A 19,324-nucleotide genomic window follows, 5' to 3' on the forward strand; every position below is an offset into this window, starting at 1 on the left:
CTCTTCGCGGAAGGACTGGTTTATCCTAGGTTTGGCCAAAGCCATCAGGCAATCCCCGAAATACATTTCAATTTCGCCCTTTGCCTGAAGTATTTTTAGTCAAACCCAGGAGCTCCTAACTTTTCAGTCAAACGTCGAAAGTAAATTATTCTGTTTCGGTTTTGGCCTAGTCAATCCTAGAAGCGACTGCAAAACTCGGTCAAAGTCAAACGTTGATCTGAACATGTTTAAACAGGTTCATAATGTCTCTCGCGGTGTTCCGACCGATTGTTTTAATGTTTTGTCATTTCATGTTCGTTCATTGAGCGTGCGGGCGTGTAATTGTGTAAAATTGAAGATGAGTGAGGTTAGGTTAGGTTAGGTTAGGTTAGGTTTTTTTTAATTATTAAAACAATAAACATCAAAATTTTAAAAATGTTATTTTTTTATACCTAATCTTACAAACTAACCTCCGTATATTCCAAAGCATTTATTTATTTATTTTATACTTTATTGCACATCGTACAAAAGGTGGGCCTAATGCCACACGGCATTCTCTCAAAGCATCTCAAATATAAAAGTGAAAATCACGTAAGCTGACCAATCAGGTGTTAGAACTGGCAGAATTAAGCGGTTCTTAAGACTTGAAAGCTGCTTAAATGATAAAATGCTTCCAAATATACGAAGATAAGACACTTCATACCTATATCGGAGTTTGACTCGTCAAACCCCGATTTAATAAAATTGTGTTTTGACGTTTGCCTGACCAAATTAGTCTCTCCCAGGTTTGACGAAAATTGTTTAGTCAAAGGCCGAAAATTTACATTTGTTTGGGCTTTGACTAAGTCATTCAGTCTGACCTGAGGATTGACCAGTCCAACCTAGGAGCGCCGGAGCTTCGGAGTTTGCCTATAACATATATATAGATATTTATTGGTGACGATTCTTCATTTCACACGAAATAATTATTTTTAATTAATATTATAAGTAATATTATTCAGATAGATAAAATAAATAAAATAGCTGAATGGGTTGTAAAATTACCTAGATGTTAAAATAACTAACTCAGATGTCAAATAATTACTAAATAATTTTCTATAATAAATCATTATAGTAAATGAAAACTATAAAAATTAAAAAAAAAACCTATTTATTTGTAATTTTATTCAGTAGAATAATTAACAACAATTTGGTCAACGTCTTGCAAAAATCTTTTAGCTTTTCGTATTAATATATAACTACTTACTTCATATAATAATAAAACGCTATTTTGGGCTTATAATAGTATTTTTTGAATCAATTGCATAAAATACATAACAACGAACACACCCAATATACGAGAAGGACAATTTTTCAATGGTACCTAGCGGATTACGTATTTTTATTAGTGCACTAAGATCATAAAAATGTAGTCAAATGTCTAGCTTTGTTGTTGCTTCTACCACATTATATTCCTATTATTTTTTACGAGCGTGTGTAGGTATTTACGAGTGCAATACTTCCTAGATATAAATACAATTGCTGAAAATAACAATTTCAAATGGAATGAAATGAAAAAATAAACGCAAAATACTAAATTGACGTAAGTGTAATTTTCATATTCTGTAGATTTGCCAGTACGTTATTGGTTCGATATTTACGAAAAATAACTTATTGTCTTGAAGGAAACAATTTAATTTTCGTCAATGCGAGTTTATGCGAATTTATTTTTATAAATACTCTTTTTTAAATTTTAGCACGTAATTTTGTCAGGTATGCGGTATTCATATCTTGGAGATATATTTCTTATTTATATCCATATCGATTATAATAAGATCGTGACTAAAGTTTTTTCTTTATTTTCATGAAACAAATAAAACAAATATACAAATATAGCTAGCATGTATCTACTGGAAACATTAGAATATTTCGTCTTACGTTACCTTGTTAGGAGTGCCATTAATGTCGCTATCGGGCTATTCGTGTGACAAACACATAGAAATTAGTGATTAACATAAAACAAAAAATATTGAAAGTGTAATAGAATAACCCTAGGCTTTGTGCTTTATTTCATTAGTTAGGCAAAAAATAAATTCATTGCACTAAATGCTTAAAATATTCATCATTTGCTTCGCGTTTGCTTAACAAATTGTGCTGAAATAATTATTTTGCACGTTAAGGCCAGTATGCATGCTTCATTCTAAGAGATACTTACTGTGAGTGGTGGCTGGAATGTCCGGTATGCGTGTCTAACTCTTTAATTACCATGGCATCGCGGACTAAAGATTGAACTAAATTTTTGTCACCTGAAAAGAAAATAAATTTATATTAAAGCTTTTAGTAATGTCATATTGTTAGTTTTTCGTAAATTTCTCAAAAAACCCTTTCAATTAAAACAATAAAATGCTATTGAATTGGTGCATAAGAAATGAAATTAGCCCGCCACCTTGAAGTATCCGCCATTTGGGATTTAGAATGACGTCGCGAATCTAATCGTAGATTATTATCATTCAAATCAAATGTGTGTGCAAAATTGCAGCTCAATTGGATGTCGGAAAGCGGATCAAATTTAACTTGAAAGATTTAACCTTCACATGCCTACATTTAAAGTAATACAGCCAGTGAAATAAAAGCTTGTTAACTTTTTTATCAAGTAGGTACATTAGAGACGAGCGAATTCAAATGTGAATTCATTCGACTTTAAAAGAAAATAAACACTTCATTGACATAATTATATGATAGTACTGACTGCTTTTAAAATACTAAACACTTTTTAGTAACCAGTACTATTATAATACATAATTATGTTATATTATAATAGTACCGGTTACTAAAAAACTTACAATAATACGAGTCGCGGTCCTGTTTCTTGTGCGCGTTGTGCAGCGTGAGCGCGCGCGGGCGCAGCGACATCCACTTCCAGGCGGGCCGGCCCGCGCGCGTCAGGAAGTGCAGCAGCTGCTCCTCCGCCGACGTGAACGACTGCTCCGACGTCGACGCGTACTCGCAGTACACCCTGCATCGGTGAATCATCATGTCATGATAGATAGATGATATTGCTGATAGCTACATATTGATAATGATTAGACATGTTGGTAGAGTTATCTAATGTGTGAACGACTGCTCCGACGTCGACGCGTACTCGCAGTACACCCTGCATCGGTGAATCATCATGTCATGATAGATAGATGATATTGGTGATAGCTACATATTGATAATGATTAGACATGTTGGTAGAGTTATCTAATGTGTGAACGACTGCTCCGACGTCGACGCGTACTCGCAGTACACCCTGCATCGGTGAATCATCATGTCATGATAGATAGATGATATTGGTGATAGCTACATATTGATAATGATTAGACATGTTGGTAGAGTTATCTAATGTGTGAACGACTGCTCCGACGTCGACGCGTACTCGCAGTACACCCTGCATCGGTGAATCATCATGTCATGATAGATAGATGATATTGCTGATAGCTACATATTGATAATGATTAGACATGTTGGTAGAGTTATCTAATGTGTGAACGACTGCTCCGACGTCGACGCGTACTCGCAGTACACCCTGCGTCGGTGAACCATCATGTCATGATAGATAGATGATATTGGTGATAGCTACATATTGATAATGATTAGACACGTTGGTAGAGTTATCTAATGTGTGAACGACTGCTCCGACGTCGACGCGTACTCGCAGTACACCCTGCGTCGGTGAACCATCATGTCATGATAGATAGATGATATTGGTGATAGCTACATATTGATAATGATTAGACACGTTGGTAGAGTTATCTAATGTGTGAACGACTGCTCCGACGTCGACGCGTACTCGCAGTACACCCTGCGTCGGTAATCATGATGACATGATAGATAGATAACATTGGTGATAGCTACACATTGGTAAATGAATTTCTTCTCTGACGTGGTTGCGAACTTGCAGTACACCCTGCATCGGTAAATCATCATGTCATGATATATTTTTTTTTTTTTTTATAATATAAGAGTAGCAGACGAGCATGCAGTCCACCTGATGGTAAGTGGCTACTGCCGCCCATGGACATCTGTAATCAACCCCAGATAGGATTAGATATTCCTACCTGAGGTCGGCCACAAATGCGCCGCTACTCCTGAGGACTAAGCTAGAACGCCTCGGAAAAGTCTGTCTCCCTTACCACACCCTTCAAACCGGAACACAGCAGCGCCTGCACTGCTGTTATTAGGTAGAAATAGGTGTGGCGGTGGTGCCGCCGGAGTCGAACCACAAAGGGTTCTACCACCTTCAATATATAGATGATATTAATGATAGCTACACATTGGTAAGTAGGTACATGTTAGTAGTGATAGGTACTCATTGGTAGATAATGACTAGTATATATCGGTAGTAATACACACACCGATACAAGAAATATGGTTTGGGATTGATGATTTAAAATTCCCAATTCGTATAATTTATGCTTACCAGTCTGGGTGAACTCTCCAGTTATCGCCCTTGAAATATTCTGTGACTGCATGAAAATAATAAAAATATGTTACAAACGTAACTACTGTTAATGTATCTCAGATATCTACATATAGTGTTAAAACATTGTGCCTATCTGTGTGTAATTTACATATTTTAATTTAAGACTGATTACAAAGTCTGTAAAAAGTTCGAACAATTTGTTATGAATGTGCTTAAGTAAGAATTCGCTTTCCGGGAAATCCTTCTGCATGGTAACATCATAGTTAGCCAAACTTTCTAGTTTCCTTTTTCAACAAATTACCTACCTTGACCGGCGTTATATTCTATGCTTACCATTCTTAGGGCTGTGCTTAATTTCCTGCTCGGCTTGCAGTTCATACATGCCGTAGCCTTCAGGCAGTACTATTGCTAGGGAGTAGGGCGTGCCCTCCACAGGGCTGTAGAAGTACCGCTGCTGGCGGGTGGCCACGCGGCGCATGCTGTCGTATTGGACCTTCACCCCGATTTCCGTCTCTCCCTCGCGTTGCTCTATCATGTCATGACGTAACTGAAATGACAAAAATATGAGGAATAACGAATGATAATATATGTATGAGTTTCACAAGAAAAAGGCAGTTAAGCAATTTTAGTTAGAGGTTGACGTTGAAGAATGTACTGAATCTATAATTTGTATCTGAAATCTGTATAGTTAGCGAAAAAGGTCCTAAAGCTGCTTGAGAAAAAGCCTCAGAAAAATGCCGACCGACAGTTGTTCAACGACCTCCCCTAAACGGTCCAAAGGGTAGGGTTTTCTTTGGACTCTTTACCACTCTCAGTAGGCCTCTAACGTCCACGAGGGCCCTTATCGGCCATTATTATACCTCTTTTACTAGAAATTGAACAAAACTGAAAGATTGCAAAAAAAATCTATGTACACTACTTTATTTCTAATAATCATAATACTTACATCAAGCAGTAGTGAGGTAAAGTTGACCCTGGAGTTCTCGTCGGAGTCCACGAGCAACTCCACGTCGGTCAGATCGACGCTCGAGTACAGCGGACGGAGCGTCTCCGTGTACTGAAACGGGCAAATCTATTGTAACCTCTTTGTATCCTCAATGAACAATGGTAAATGGTAGGGATTTCATAGTGATGGTGGTAGGGCAGTGCGGAGAACCTGCTCGTGCTAGAACGTCCAAACCTATTGTGGCCTTTTCTATATACTAGTCAATGAATGAGGGAAAATAGTAGGGGATCTTATAATAGGGAAGTGCGGTCGGAGCGTCTCGATGTATTACAATGTACAAACCTATTGTAACCTTAATTGTATCCTCGCTGAGTAATGAAAACTAGTAGAAGGATCCTCTAGTAAAGAAAGGAAGATATCCTAATGCTAGTGCAACTACAATGTCCTAATTTGTACATTATAAAAGATTCCTCTCACTTTTCTCTCAACTTACCTCCTCGTTGGTATGCTAAAACAAAGAAAATCGTGAATATTAAATAAAAAGAAACTAAAATCGTAACGGCATTGGCGTAAAAGTAAGGTTATTGTAAAAAACTTACCAATGGTCTTAAGTCCGGATGGTATAAAACATGCCCGTTGTTATCCACCATAAATGAGTAGCCATTTACACCCAACTAAAATAAAAGTACAAAATTATTAATTTACTTTTAAAAGGTGTACGAGTAGGCGTAAATTTATGTAATATGGGTAATTACTAAAATAAATTTAACGTAAAAATCGAAAAGTTTGAAACACAAACATTATTACTTCTTGTGGCAATAAATAACATATTTTTTGTTTTTAGTTTATTTTAGTAAACATTGTCAAAGATAATTAACATAGCAGTTATTACATACATTCTAAATTAAATCATTTTATAACTATAAATATGAAAACCACTTTCCATCTAAATCTCATCTTCAGTTTTGGAAGCGATCGGCTTTACTAATTTTGGAAATAAGTGTCATATTTTTAGAGTACTTGAAAGCATCCGAAGGCCAGTGCTTCGAAGTCATCAAAGCATTGGAATTATGCCAGAACGGCTTTACAGTTTTTATTGCATAATGCGGCTTACTGACCTTGTAAGGTGGCACGAGCTTCTTTATTTGATCGACAGGTACATCCGTTCCCACCACACCGAGCAAATTGGCTTCTCTTTTCTGAAAGGGAAAGATTTAATTATACGATTTTGCAATGCATTTGTGTAAGATTATAAGTTAATAAGTATTATTATTATTAGTATTTTTTTTATAAGATTGAAGTAGCAAATAAGTATGTAGTAGGTACCAACGCAATACTGTACCCTTACCATGAGTTTTTACGTTTTGATAAATATGACTGTTTTGGTATTTGTTTACGTATTATCCCATACAATTTCCAATCAGCGCCCCTAGCGGCTTGTATCCGAACTATAGAATCAGTAACGTAATATTAAATGTCTAAATTGACAAAATGGCGCTTTATGATTTGTGTCTCTTTTTCGCGAACATGTGAGGTAGACAAAAAGACTTGAGCACTTACTTATTGTTACGTTTACTCAGTCTACTGAAGCAAACGAAACAGAATAATGGATTGAGTAAACGTAACGTAAAATTGTGGGATGTTTTGAAAATTCATGGTAAGGGTACGAAACTTACAGAAGAGATCGTCATCGGAAAAAAGTATCTTTTTTGGATATCTACAATTATTTTAGCGCAATTAACGGTTGCAACCTTTTATTAACAACTAAAAAATGTTTGATGCATATGCGAATGTAGTTTATTAATTACTCTTCAGTATCATATACAGCACCCTTTATACATATTACAAAGTGTAAAAACTTACGGTGTGGTTTCTCCTGTCGAAGATAGGAACCGTGACTGAGGTCATGAGCTGACCCATCCCGTCGTCGGCGAGATTACTACTCTATAAGTATAAATAATACAGATTAGAATGCTAAGTATTGCCTTGGTCTTGCTTTTGTTATGTTAATGTTTTAAAATTATAAATTGACTGTTTAAAATTTAATTTGAATAATAAGAAGACAATTATGTATTAATTAAAATTTTGCATACCTCTAAGAGGTGTAATATAGAGGACAATTTTGAGGATATAACAACTGTATACCTATATTAAGCAAAATAAATGATTCGATTTGATTTGATTTGATTTTGCAGCGCATCAAATTATTGATCTTAGATATAGAGGGCCATGATTTAAGCCTTTATTCGCGTGTTGATTTACGGCCAGTTTATGTAACGTCGATCACGTTTATCGTTTAACTGGATTCTTTAACCGCTTAAGGGTTAGTAGCTCACGAATAAAAAAATGCAGTATTAGCAGATAGGTGACCGAAATGGTTTGCAGTCGAAAACGCCCAAACCGACATGTAAACGCTCCATTATATACTGATCTCTCAGCATCTTCATAAATGACTGTCTGGTCAGTAAATGTGTATATTTACCCTTCCTCCGACGTAAGCGGGGCTCCAATGGACGGGGTGCACCGTCTGGTACATGACCAGCGGCCGCGCCAGCACCTCCACGAAATGCAGCACCTTCGACCTGATCTCACCATGATCGTTGATGGTCACGTGGAAACCTGGTCAATTTTTAATTAAATAATTAAGCTTTGATCTTTACTTATTATGAATTTACACAACTTTGACAGAATATTCTGATAACTACCTAGGTATATTTTTAATTTTGTAGAGGAAATTAGACAATCAAAACAGAGCTGCAGGTTTTATACATAGTAAAAGGTTAAAACCTTAACCTGTTATAGAACTTAGTGATATCTATTATAAATTTCAAATAGATAGTCCTACCTTGAAAATCGCGTAGGAATGGTCATATACATGTATGTAGTTATGGTGCTGAATTAAAAAATAAGTTATTTTCTTTCTTTCTTCACCAGCTCACCTTTATTGCTGCAAGCCATATCCTTCATGTTGTGTCCGGAGGTAGCGTCGCCTCCGACGCGGTAGGTGAAGATCCTCACAGGCATGTGTGGCCAGTTCCATATGCGGAACACTCCCTTCACGCCGGCAGCGCCGCCCCCCGCACCCACCACCGCGATCGCCTGGTTGCACTGGCAACCTTGGCCGGTGCGGTTGTACTAAAATAATAGGGTTGTAGCTTTAATTACATTATTTTGCAATCTAAGAAGATAAAATTACCTGTATGTAGTCAATGATAAATTTCCTTTTATTAATCTACTAAGTCCTATAATTTGGAGGCACGGCAGTCCCTCCACCAAGTCGATAAATCATTTTATTATTTGAAGATTACTTGTGTTAAATATAGGTACAAAAGTACCTATATTTAACAAAAGTAATCTTCAAATTGATTCGGTCGTCAGTTATTATCAGTCTTATATATAACCATAAAATTACCCGTTGTAGAATCTCAAATCCCATGTTAAGGGCTCCAGTTAAGTTCGCTGCTCCCCCGGTCGGCTCCAAACCCCACAACGCGCTTTTCAGTTCGCGTATTGCCTCCGGTACAGCCTGGCAAACAAACATTATATATAAACTAAATATGCATACACTTGTGCTGTTAAAATAGAAAAAAATATAACTAAAATCTTTATTAATACATATTTTATCTACATATTTTATACAAAAGATTAAGTTTTCAAATACAGATAGATATGTTAAATACTTTTTAAGTTTTACAGTTCACTATATCTGTCAAAGCATTGCGTTGAAAAAGCATTAAGTTACATTACAGCAATATTGAGTCATTACTGTAAGCGCTTTGTACTTTACAACAATTTATAAAATGGAAGGAAGTATTTCCCCGAGTTCACGGAGCAAATATTAAACGTCACAAAGAAACAGTTCAATGGTTTATTCGTGTCGCTCCACATTTAGAAATGGCTTGCTTGCTTGCTTTATTTGCAAAACTAGTGTTTCTGACACTATGAATAGAGGGGAAAATGGGGTACCTACCAAGTTTGTTGGTGAGGCTGGTGAGTGAGGCTACATAAATAGAGCGTGAGTAGCGCCCGAGAGCGTCACTTTCCGACTGGCCTTTAAAACTTAAGAGGGTCAAGGATTTGTGCCACGATCTCATAGAAGCAGATATGTTACATAAACATTTATAATACCGAACGTCAACGGCTTTTCAGAATTCAAGCGCTCAAAAAAATTTTCACGCTGCTTGCTAATTGGATCATCGCAACCTGCTTTATGTGAACCGTATTTTAATGATTTCACGTTTTATGAAACTGACGAGATGAATCTGAAAGAACGAATACTGCATTTTTGCATTCAAAAATAGTTGAATGGTGTATTACTCGCCAAGTTTGTATCTATGCAGTTAATTTTACAATGAATTAGTGTAAAGAAAAATGGGGGTAAAATGGCCGAAAATTCTATGAATGGCCGATCGTCTACGCGTTAGTAATTTGTATAGATGCGAAAGTAACTTAGTAGTCGCCGAGATACGTTTGAGATTTTAAAAAGGTTCCCTAACTACTAATAAATCGCTAAATCTACCTCGCTCTAAGCTAAATTACTCAAGCGATAAAGCCAATATTGGGTTACCTTAATATAACGTAAAATGTTGGTTAAATTATTTAAAACTATTTTTTGGATAGTTGTAAATGTAATCTCATGTCGAGCTAATGTATGATGTTGTAATTAGAGTACTGTAATAGAGAGCGGAAATAAAAATAATTCAGAGGTAACAAGTAATTAAAATTAAACCTGTGTAGAGATTTTAAAACCTCATACAATTATTTTTTGTTATTATGCTTTGTTATACTGCTATATTATTTTTACTGCTGTAGGTATTTAATATGCGCTATTGCATATGTATCAGTCTACAAGCGAACTGCCTTGAATAACATAATAATATATGGCATAAAACGGAGATCACACTGTCAAACTCCTCATAAGTTACATGTAGGCGCAATCTCGAAGGCAGTTGCAAACTTGGCGATACGGGCGCAACCTGCGGCGACTCTACCTCGGTATAGATTATATCTTAAAACTTAGTAGTGAAATTAAATGGGACGGGAGTTAAGATATTTGTTAAGTAGCAAAATATAATTTGATATAAGTTTTTCCAATTAAGGGTCATTTGATTAAATATTATTCAAAATCAAAATCTCTATGTACGTCTTATTTATTTTTATGTAATGTGTGTGCGAGAAACATAGGTAAAAGTCGCGGTTTGTAATCGGTATATTATTTATAAAAATTCTTTATGTATTTTAATACTTACTCAAAATAATAAGCTAAGTATGAACCCCCTTACCAACGCGGTAGATGTCATATGCTACGAGTTGTGACTACTTGTGACCCTCTTTAGGGACTCTTTGTGACGAAAAGTCGAAATTCTTGTAAAAACCTTGATCTTCGTAAAAGGAAAGTTTCACTGAGTAAGTATTATTTGCATAATCACATATGAAAATTCGAAGTTTCTAAATGGTAGCTCCATACATATTTTGTAATTATTATTTAGAACTATATTATGGAATTATTAGTTCAATAGTTTTATTATGGAAGTCTAGAGCTAATTTTGCAAATATTATACAATTAAGAATAACTAAAAACAAAGTCTTAGTCAACTTTTAAATGATAGTTATCAAGATAAATGTTTCTATCAGCATCTCAGTTCAATAACATTATGTTACTGCATCGTTTTTAAATATGTGTTATAGTCCGCGCCAAACTTCTAGTCTGCTTAGTTTGGCGCGCTTAGTTTAGCGCCTACCTTCAATTAATCTGTTAAGTGGCATTAGTCAAAAACAGTTGTACATACGCGTTTATGTACATCATAACGACAATCGCTCAATAGTCGCATGGTAAATATGAGCAAGACGAAGAACGGGTTGATCGTTTGAACTGGAGCCGAACTTGTCACATGTGGTAGTAAACTTTGCGGGAGCGTCCTCCCCGTCACGAGCTGCCACCCTCGGTCGGTATGAGTTCAGTATCTTAACTTCCTTACATCCGAAGGAAATTTAATAAACTTCAATTCAGTTGTGTCGTTGTAAATGTAAATTATGTGTTTTGACGAAGTGTTGGTCATCTTTGCCTTAATGTATGTAATACGAGATTAGAAGATGAAAAATCCTGAGGAGATAGGGTCAAATAGATCTAATATTAGAATTTAGTGACCCAAAAAACCTGACCTCTGGACCTAAAGATCTTTTTGACGTGACAACGTCATATAATTCGATGGAGCCTTGGATGGCTGCACGCACCAAAAAAACATTACTCATGCGGCGTTACTTCGCTCTGAGGCGTTCCATTTAAGGCTTGAAGTGCAAGCGAGAGCGTGGAACAAGCGACAAAGAGGCACAATCAGCCTCCTCCTTCTCTATATCCATACAAAATATCTATCAAACAAATAAAATTATAATTTTCTTTTAAAAAATGCAACCATTCCATCAGAATTTTCTTATGACGTTACAGACAACATACTTTTTTTTGTGTGTAAAATAAACTCTAAAAGTATTTTAGACTTTTACTATCAATTTAACAAAAGGTAAAAGTATAATTTAATTACAAGGGACCTTTATAAAACCTGCGCCCAAGCTTTTATTTCGTCTTATGGACGACCACATTAAGGCATGTTTGATTGAATCCATTAGGGCGCGTACACACTAATCGCGGAGAGATGCGTATCGTAACGCATAGCTCGGCACGCGATATCTGCATTTGCCCTCTAATTTCAGAACAGATTTACTCGGTAACCACCCTGAGGTTAATATAACAATTGCGTTTTGATTTTGGTATCAGCAAAATGGTGAAGTTGGTAAAATGGTTATTATTAAACTAACGGTAGACTCAAAATTCTAACGTAAGTTTAATATTAAAAATTCATAATTTACAAACTACTTTGATTGATATAATAGTGTTGTCGGTGTAAAATTTAAATGTCGATATTTCTTTATTGTATCCATCTATACGGCCTCTTAATTTATTATCATAATAACGGGAATATGACATATATATTATATACCTATATTTATTTTAATACCGTATTTTTTATTTAAGTACGTAAATGTTTTGAGTTTTATGCCTTTTCTTCGTTATATATGTTAATTTATTAAAGTTTAATATTGCGTTCAACCTAATCGAACCTTCAACCAATACTTAGTGATCGGTATCGATTTATACTTTCTACTGTGAGATTTAACAATAAAATACCCATTATGATTCACTATTACAAATCACAATACATTTATTCTATTGTAAGTTTCATTTAAAGTACTGACACGCATATACAATCATGTTTGTAAGTTAACTGATTATTTGGTTACCTTTGTTGTTCGTGCATAACAATTAGAGTGCTATAAACAATTTAGATCAAAAGCAATCAAAAATCAATCTTGTCTAGAAATATTCAATACATTTTTGAGGATTTTGAGGATTGAGTAAAAAGCTTTGAAAGTTTTCTTATGTACAATTTAAGTTATATGGTTTTCTTATTTATGGTAGGATGAGTAATTTTGAGTCGATACTAATTTTCTGAGATACCATAATCGCCGCCGCTTCTACAGGTAATTCTCATAGAAAACTATGTAAAAAGAAATTTTATATTCTATCGATATATATCTATGTATGTATGTATGGCTCTAATCTGAAAAATCTAAATTGTTTTGGACAGAACATATTTATTAGTACCCTGAAACATGAATGTAGAATTAGGGTTCCCACATAAGATGTTAAAAACCGTAAATTGCAAAGCGTAATGTGTTAATTTGTTACCTGTTTTGGGCCTTCAATTTAATTAAAATAATTTTGTAGGTCACGTAGTGCGGAGATTTAGTAGTAAAGTTAAGCCAGCTTTTGGCATCGTTATGATAGCGCTGAAATCTAAATAGCCACCTATTTAGTACTAGAGATGTGCCGAGTCAGGTCGACTCGAGTCAGTACTCGAGTACTTACATACACTGGAATACTTGAGTAGTAATAAGTGATACTCGAGTACCAGTGATTATCGAATACTGACGGTACTCGTGCACTACACTGATTAAAGTCGTATGTACCATATAGGCAAACGTTGAATTTAGTAGTTTAGGCCTTTTTTGGTCGTCCTATTGGACTGTGTCACAAAGTACTCGAATACATTGTCAATAATCTGGACTCGAGTATTGACTCGCTTCTTTTTTATATGAGTACTAAAGTACTCGAATACCAAAAATGGCCGACTCGGCACATCATTATTTAGTACGCCGCCTAAATACCACTAGAATAAATATTCAGCAAATTATGTAAGTGTGTAACGTTAAACTAATTGCATTGTTTTATTAATGTTAATTGTGGAATTCTTTTGATAGCGTAAATATGGCAGGTAGACTTGTAAAATTTTTTGTTGATATACCTATTGGCTTCTTATGATGAGCCAGTGTAATATTCCTGAACATGGTTAACATTCCTGAATAATGGTTATAAAAATGTTATATAGTTATAGAAAAAGGCGAGTAAAAGATCTATGGATTTTTTGCAACAAACTTGGCAGATCTAATGAGTACATTTTTGCCGGACATAATGAATTATAGAAACACATTGTAGAGTGACCGGCTTTAGAATCATAGTTTTATATAATCATAGTTTGTAGTACTTCCATTATCTAGGCCAAGCCTTTTTTTTTGTTGACGAGGGGGAAACCTTCAAAAGGTACCTGGTGCCATGGGAGCGGCACAGGGTTATGTGGGATTCTTACCGCACTAAAACCCCCTCCCCCCGGTGGCCGTCCTCAGCGTTACTAAGAGGGCTCCGGGATCTCCTACGGGACGCAACCGGAGTCCTCTGAACGCATTGCCCCTTCGGGCTCCGCCCAGATGAGCTTATCTATGCTAAGCCTGCGACATAATAGGTATGGTTCACTTTGTCCCTGTAGTCTCGGGAGTAGAATAGGGCTACGGTATCCCCTGCCTGTCGTAAGAGGCGACTAAAAGGGGGCTTCCGGGGTTGCGGGTGGCAAGAGTGGGAGCTCGAACCGTCCAGCAAGCAACCCCGGGAAGGACGACGGTATGTGTGGTCGCATACCGTCGTAAACACCAGATGGTGTGGGAGGAGCCAAAAGTGCTCCCCCAGGGTAGAGCCCGATCGGGGCATTGCGCTTGGAGGACTCCGGTTGTGTTCCCTCGGAGATCCCGGAGTTCTCCAACAAGCGTTGAGGACGACCACCGGGGGGGTTTTAGTGCGGTAAAAATCCCACATAACCTGGCGTCGCTCCCACGTCGTCGGGTACCTTTTGAAGGTTTCCCCCTCGTAAACAAAAAAAAAAAAAGGTATGGTTCACTTACTTGAGCTAAAATCTTGGTGTAGCAGGGATGGATCTCGGACACGGTCTCGCTGTATCGGTAGATGTTAACAAAGTCGTTAGGTCCGAGTGTGTCGAGCAGCGCCGAGACGGTGGCTTTGGCCATCCGCATGTACGAGGAGCCAAGGTCGTCCGAGTCGTCGAGGAGGATCACCAGGTCCTTCGGCGACGTGGCGGCCTCCACGAACCAGTTGGATGACCTGAAGTCGTAGAAGTCCCGCGCGTGGTGCGAGTACCCGTCTTCAGGTGGCCAGGACATTGCTAAGAAAGGAAGAGTATTTAAGTTTACCATTTACCTAAGGGTATATTTTTTATTCAATGTAACTTTTCCAACTTTAATCCCATTTTGATTGTAGTAATGTAGGACACTACACAAGTTTATATATGAAGTTAATGTAACCTGTTTAAGTTACCCTTTTGTATAGATATTTGTACTTAGAAGCGTTAACTACCAGAAATCTGATCTTTCACACAAGTCGCTCCATTGTGAAAGATCAACATACTTTTTATACTTACTTACTTAGTTACTATATAAATATTAGTTACCCGGATAACGCCTCATGAAGCCCGTGGATGAAGCGTAGTACTGCCACGATAGAGACGGGTCGATTTCGTAGTTATTCACAAATAGGGGGTCCAAGTGCTCCGACCAAGCTATCTGGTTCTGCACTTTTTCATCTGGTACAAAAAGAAAATAATATTATGAGTATCCGATTAACGCTAGACTCTTAATATAAATAAATAACATGTCATTAGGTTTGTACATGGTGATTTCAAACACAGCTCCACTGATATCAAAGCAAGATTTTGAGAGTGTATGATTGATTCCAGAACGAGAGATAGGATACTCTGGACACGATATGTGATGCTGTTGAAGTCGAAGTTAAAGGAAGAAATTAACGAAATGGCTTGTTTACAAAATCAGTACAAGAGTTTGGCACTTCTGGCCACATTGATTGCCGTGAATTATAATCAAAGAAGGAAACAGAAATTATATGTTCTATAAATCAATTATCATATGTACGAATTTTAGCACATTTTTATTTTATTAAAATGACTTTCTAAAAAGCAGATTGTGTCACGTACATAAATCCATAGAGTCAATTTTAGCGCCCCATGAAACATTTAGGGAAATTTCATTTAAGTACCCATTAAAAGGAGCGTAATTGACGAACTTGGTTCATTGAGCAGCCGTGATTGCTTCTCCTGGACCGCTGGCCGGAAAAATTAATGGCTGGCCCCGACCATGTTTCTGAGATTAATGGAAGATTTTTTTAACTAACATGATGAAAATTCGGACTGTAGCTGTACCCCATCAATGTACCAATGCTGAGCAGGGATGCGACGAAGCTTCGTAACCGTACCATAACCGAATTTGATAATTCAGTGAAATCATAGCTCATTTACAATTGTATGTTATCTTTACAATTCCTTAAAAAGATACTTACTTTCAAATAAGTCAAAAATTTCGTAACAACGAATACATGTGGTAATCAAATAATGTAGCTGTAACAAAATAAGGTAAGACATTTGCAAGGTGCCTGAGTTTAGTTGTTTGCTAAGTTACATTTCCAGTGGCTCAACCCAAGTTGTATGCGAAGTTATTAATAAAAGTCCAGCTTAGTTAGCATTACATGAATGTGTAAATGTGTTGAGAGCACATCAGAGACTGGCGGTTTGTTGGCGAGTGCAGAGTGCAGGCGCCGACGTATCAAATAGAAGTTTGCTAATTGAATAATTCAGCGGGTTCGCGGTGCAAGCCGAAAGTTGCGAATGCAGACGATGCTAATTAACGTTTATACAGGAATTGTTTAGGTAGCTACTAACTTGGAGTTAGGGTTATGTTTTATTACTCCTGACGTTAAAAGAGGGCGGTTATAAGTTTAACGTGTGATTCTGTTTGTGGCATCGAAGCCCTCAAACGGGTGGAGTAGCTTTTTATTAGGTAGGTATAAGTTACGTTATATCATTGTTTTTTTTTTAAAATTTTATACGTCGGTATGAGCTTTTATCATTTTTGTTTTATTTTTCTGGGTAATATATAAAAACGAAATATTATTTATGTATGTTTATAAGTAAAAATGATGCGGCGATTGTAATAACTGATTATAACTATTTTTCTGCCTTTCAGAGTTCTGTCCATTTTTTATTATTTTGTAAAGTAGGTAATGAAATTTTGTTTTGCAAATTTGGTAACTCACCAACTGTACGTTTTATTTATTCGTTCCCTTTTTTGTCTTATTTCTATATATAGACACCATGATCTCTTAGACATTCTTCCTTGTTCTTCGAGTACCTCTTCACTACTGAAGGTTGGCTGTCAACTCTTGGAATTTCTCGCGCTTTTATGTCGCGTGAAATAGATGTTCAAGCCTAGTGACATCTGCCTACTGTCATGTTGTGTAATAGCGTACTCAATCCTACCTGTCTCGTTCAACGTATCTTTGTATATAATCGACAGCTTTTATTGTCGCCGTTTGCTACGTTCGACTGTTTTTATTGTTCTCATTTGCCACGTTCAACTGTTTTTATTGTTCTCATTTGCCACGTTCTGCTGTTTTTTTTATTTGTCATTTGCTACGTTCGACTGTTTTTGTTATTATCATTTTTCAAGTCCGACTGTTTTTGTTGTTGTCAATTGCTAAGTTACACTGTTACCCCTTTTCTCTTTTTTAAGTTATATCTTTTTTATAGTAGTCCTAGCGCAATCTTTTAAAATCGAATCATCCCCAAAGAACTAAACGGCGAACTTTAACATTAGTGAGCCGATCCGAAACAAAAGTTTTAACAAGTTTTAATGCATTTTCAGGTAAGTTTAGGAGTTCATCTAATATATATGTATTATATCTAAATCAATGAACGTTTCGATTTGACAGCAATAAGTATTAATGATATATGTTCGATTCGATCAAAAATATTTCTTTTATAAAAAAAGAAACATTTTTAATGCTACTGTGCACAAACTAACATTTATATAACACAAAGTGTAGACATTTGAATGCTTGGATTTGATAGAGCATCGAGTCAAACTGTACTGTTCTAGTCATATGATTAATGGTTACGTGAATGTAAGCATAGTTTAGTTAATGCATTTATTTCCGGCATGTCGTTTGCATACTGAACTGTTTTCAATATTCCGTGACAGGCCTGTCGACGAACGTTAAATGCTGTATGCGTTAAACTAAAAGGCAAAAATAGGTGAGTCCATATGTTAATAAATCATTCCACCCTTCTACCCTCCCACGCCTCATGTGTCAACAATATATTAGGTGTCATTATTTAAGGACGGAGGTTTCTACAGTCCTTGGCTGTCACTCAATGTCATATTTCGTTACATACGTCACAATATAAAAGCAACATAATGGTAGTAAATATGTTACAACTTGAGCATTATAAGTACGGCACGCTTGTCATCATATTTATCGAAGTTATAAAATATTTCGGTCACCGTTCGTCGTGATTAATAATAGAGCAATATCTAAGGTCCTTGAATTACATATTGAAAACGTTTGGTTTATTGAGTACATAAAATATTCGTTTTTGTGTGATAGATGTAACATTCATCGCACGCAGTCAAATCAATGCCATTGTCAAATTGAAACAGAATTAGTCAGATTTCATTCGTTAATCTAAAAAAATCGACGTAAAGTCTTTGATTTTTTATTTATTATTTTTAAATTATCTCGTACATTTTATATAAATCAGTGGCAATCAGATAGTAAAGACCAAAACAGACTGGAGTTCTAACTGAGGTCGGTAGATGCCTTGTTATCATAGAGATTTTCTAAGACAATTAAGTTAGGTAAAACTGGTCAACTTTTTGGTTAAGATTGATAAATACTAACAGGCGTAAGTCACAACATTTTATATAGGCGCCACTACGTTTCTCGAACCTTTTAAAGTTTTACCACTTTAAGTCTATTCTTATTTTTCTATTACAATACTTTAAAATCAATCACACGAGCCAAGGTGGGTTTTACTAAGATTTATGTTCCAGGGCATAGTAAGAATATTAAAAATGCAGTGACATTAAAGACGTGAGCCGGAGAATTTCGCACGTGACGCCGTCGAACTCCTGGCATTCACTTGAGGCAGAGATTCTGCAGTCCTTTGTGTTGACGGGAAATGTTTAAGTTATGTAATGTTTAAAATCGTAGAAAGGCGAATTTTCCTCACTAAAAGCATTTTTTATATTTACGTAAGTTTTTTTATTAATTCTGGGTATTCCTACTGTGCTATTTCCCACTAATTTTCTGGGTCGAAGTAATCTATACTATTTCCCGCTAAATCTGTGCCTTTTTGTGAAAATCCATTTAAAAATAGATAGATCTCCACAATTTTCTAAAACTGAGTTTTTGTCCCTGCGAAGAGGTAGACATTTCTAAATTGCACGTATATACACGATTTTTCTTTCGAGGCATTCCAGGAGGTTTATGACGAGGGGTTATTATGAGAGTGACTGTTCTGGTGTTGTAGTGACTACTTCCCATAAGGTAACCCGTGTTAGTATCGATCCGAGTCAGATACTCTAAACCTATTTAGAGACAAATAACAATCTATCGATAACAACTGTCATCGTAGCACGATGCTACGAGCCTACGACGTTGCTACTTTAGTGCCGCTGTCAAAACAAGGTCTACTTCAAAGCTT

At 36.3% G+C, this 19,324-nt stretch overlaps 1 protein-coding gene across 1 annotated transcript in view; it reads right to left on the bottom strand.

The window, feature by feature from the left end:
• stol (voltage-dependent calcium channel subunit stolid) overlaps positions 1-19,324 on the bottom strand; it is a 65,998-nt gene that overhangs the window by 4,351 nt on the left and 42,323 nt on the right. Inside the window, exons 5-19 of the mRNA XM_073080876.1 lie at positions 15,221-15,352; positions 14,658-14,935; positions 8,782-8,895; positions 8,309-8,504; positions 7,852-7,988; positions 7,233-7,313; positions 6,488-6,568; positions 5,969-6,043; positions 5,863-5,877; positions 5,370-5,480; positions 4,757-4,970; positions 4,421-4,466; positions 2,802-2,974; positions 2,174-2,264; positions 1,902-1,934 (exon numbers count right to left, since the gene is read on the bottom strand). Coding sequence (XP_072936977.1) covers positions 1,902-1,934; positions 2,174-2,264; positions 2,802-2,974; positions 4,421-4,466; positions 4,757-4,970; positions 5,370-5,480; positions 5,863-5,877; positions 5,969-6,043; positions 6,488-6,568; positions 7,233-7,313; positions 7,852-7,988; positions 8,309-8,504; positions 8,782-8,895; positions 14,658-14,935; positions 15,221-15,352 — 1,777 coding nt within the window. The remainder of the gene's footprint in view (positions 1-1,901; positions 1,935-2,173; positions 2,265-2,801; positions 2,975-4,420; positions 4,467-4,756; positions 4,971-5,369; positions 5,481-5,862; positions 5,878-5,968; positions 6,044-6,487; positions 6,569-7,232; positions 7,314-7,851; positions 7,989-8,308; positions 8,505-8,781; positions 8,896-14,657; positions 14,936-15,220; positions 15,353-19,324) is intronic.

Source organism: Epargyreus clarus, unplaced genomic scaffold (genome assembly GCF_041222505.1).
Source record: "Epargyreus clarus isolate Ecla_fem2 unplaced genomic scaffold, WU_Ecla_fem_2.2 ptg000003l, whole genome shotgun sequence".
Lineage (NCBI taxonomy): Eukaryota > Metazoa > Arthropoda > Insecta > Lepidoptera > Hesperiidae > Epargyreus > Epargyreus clarus.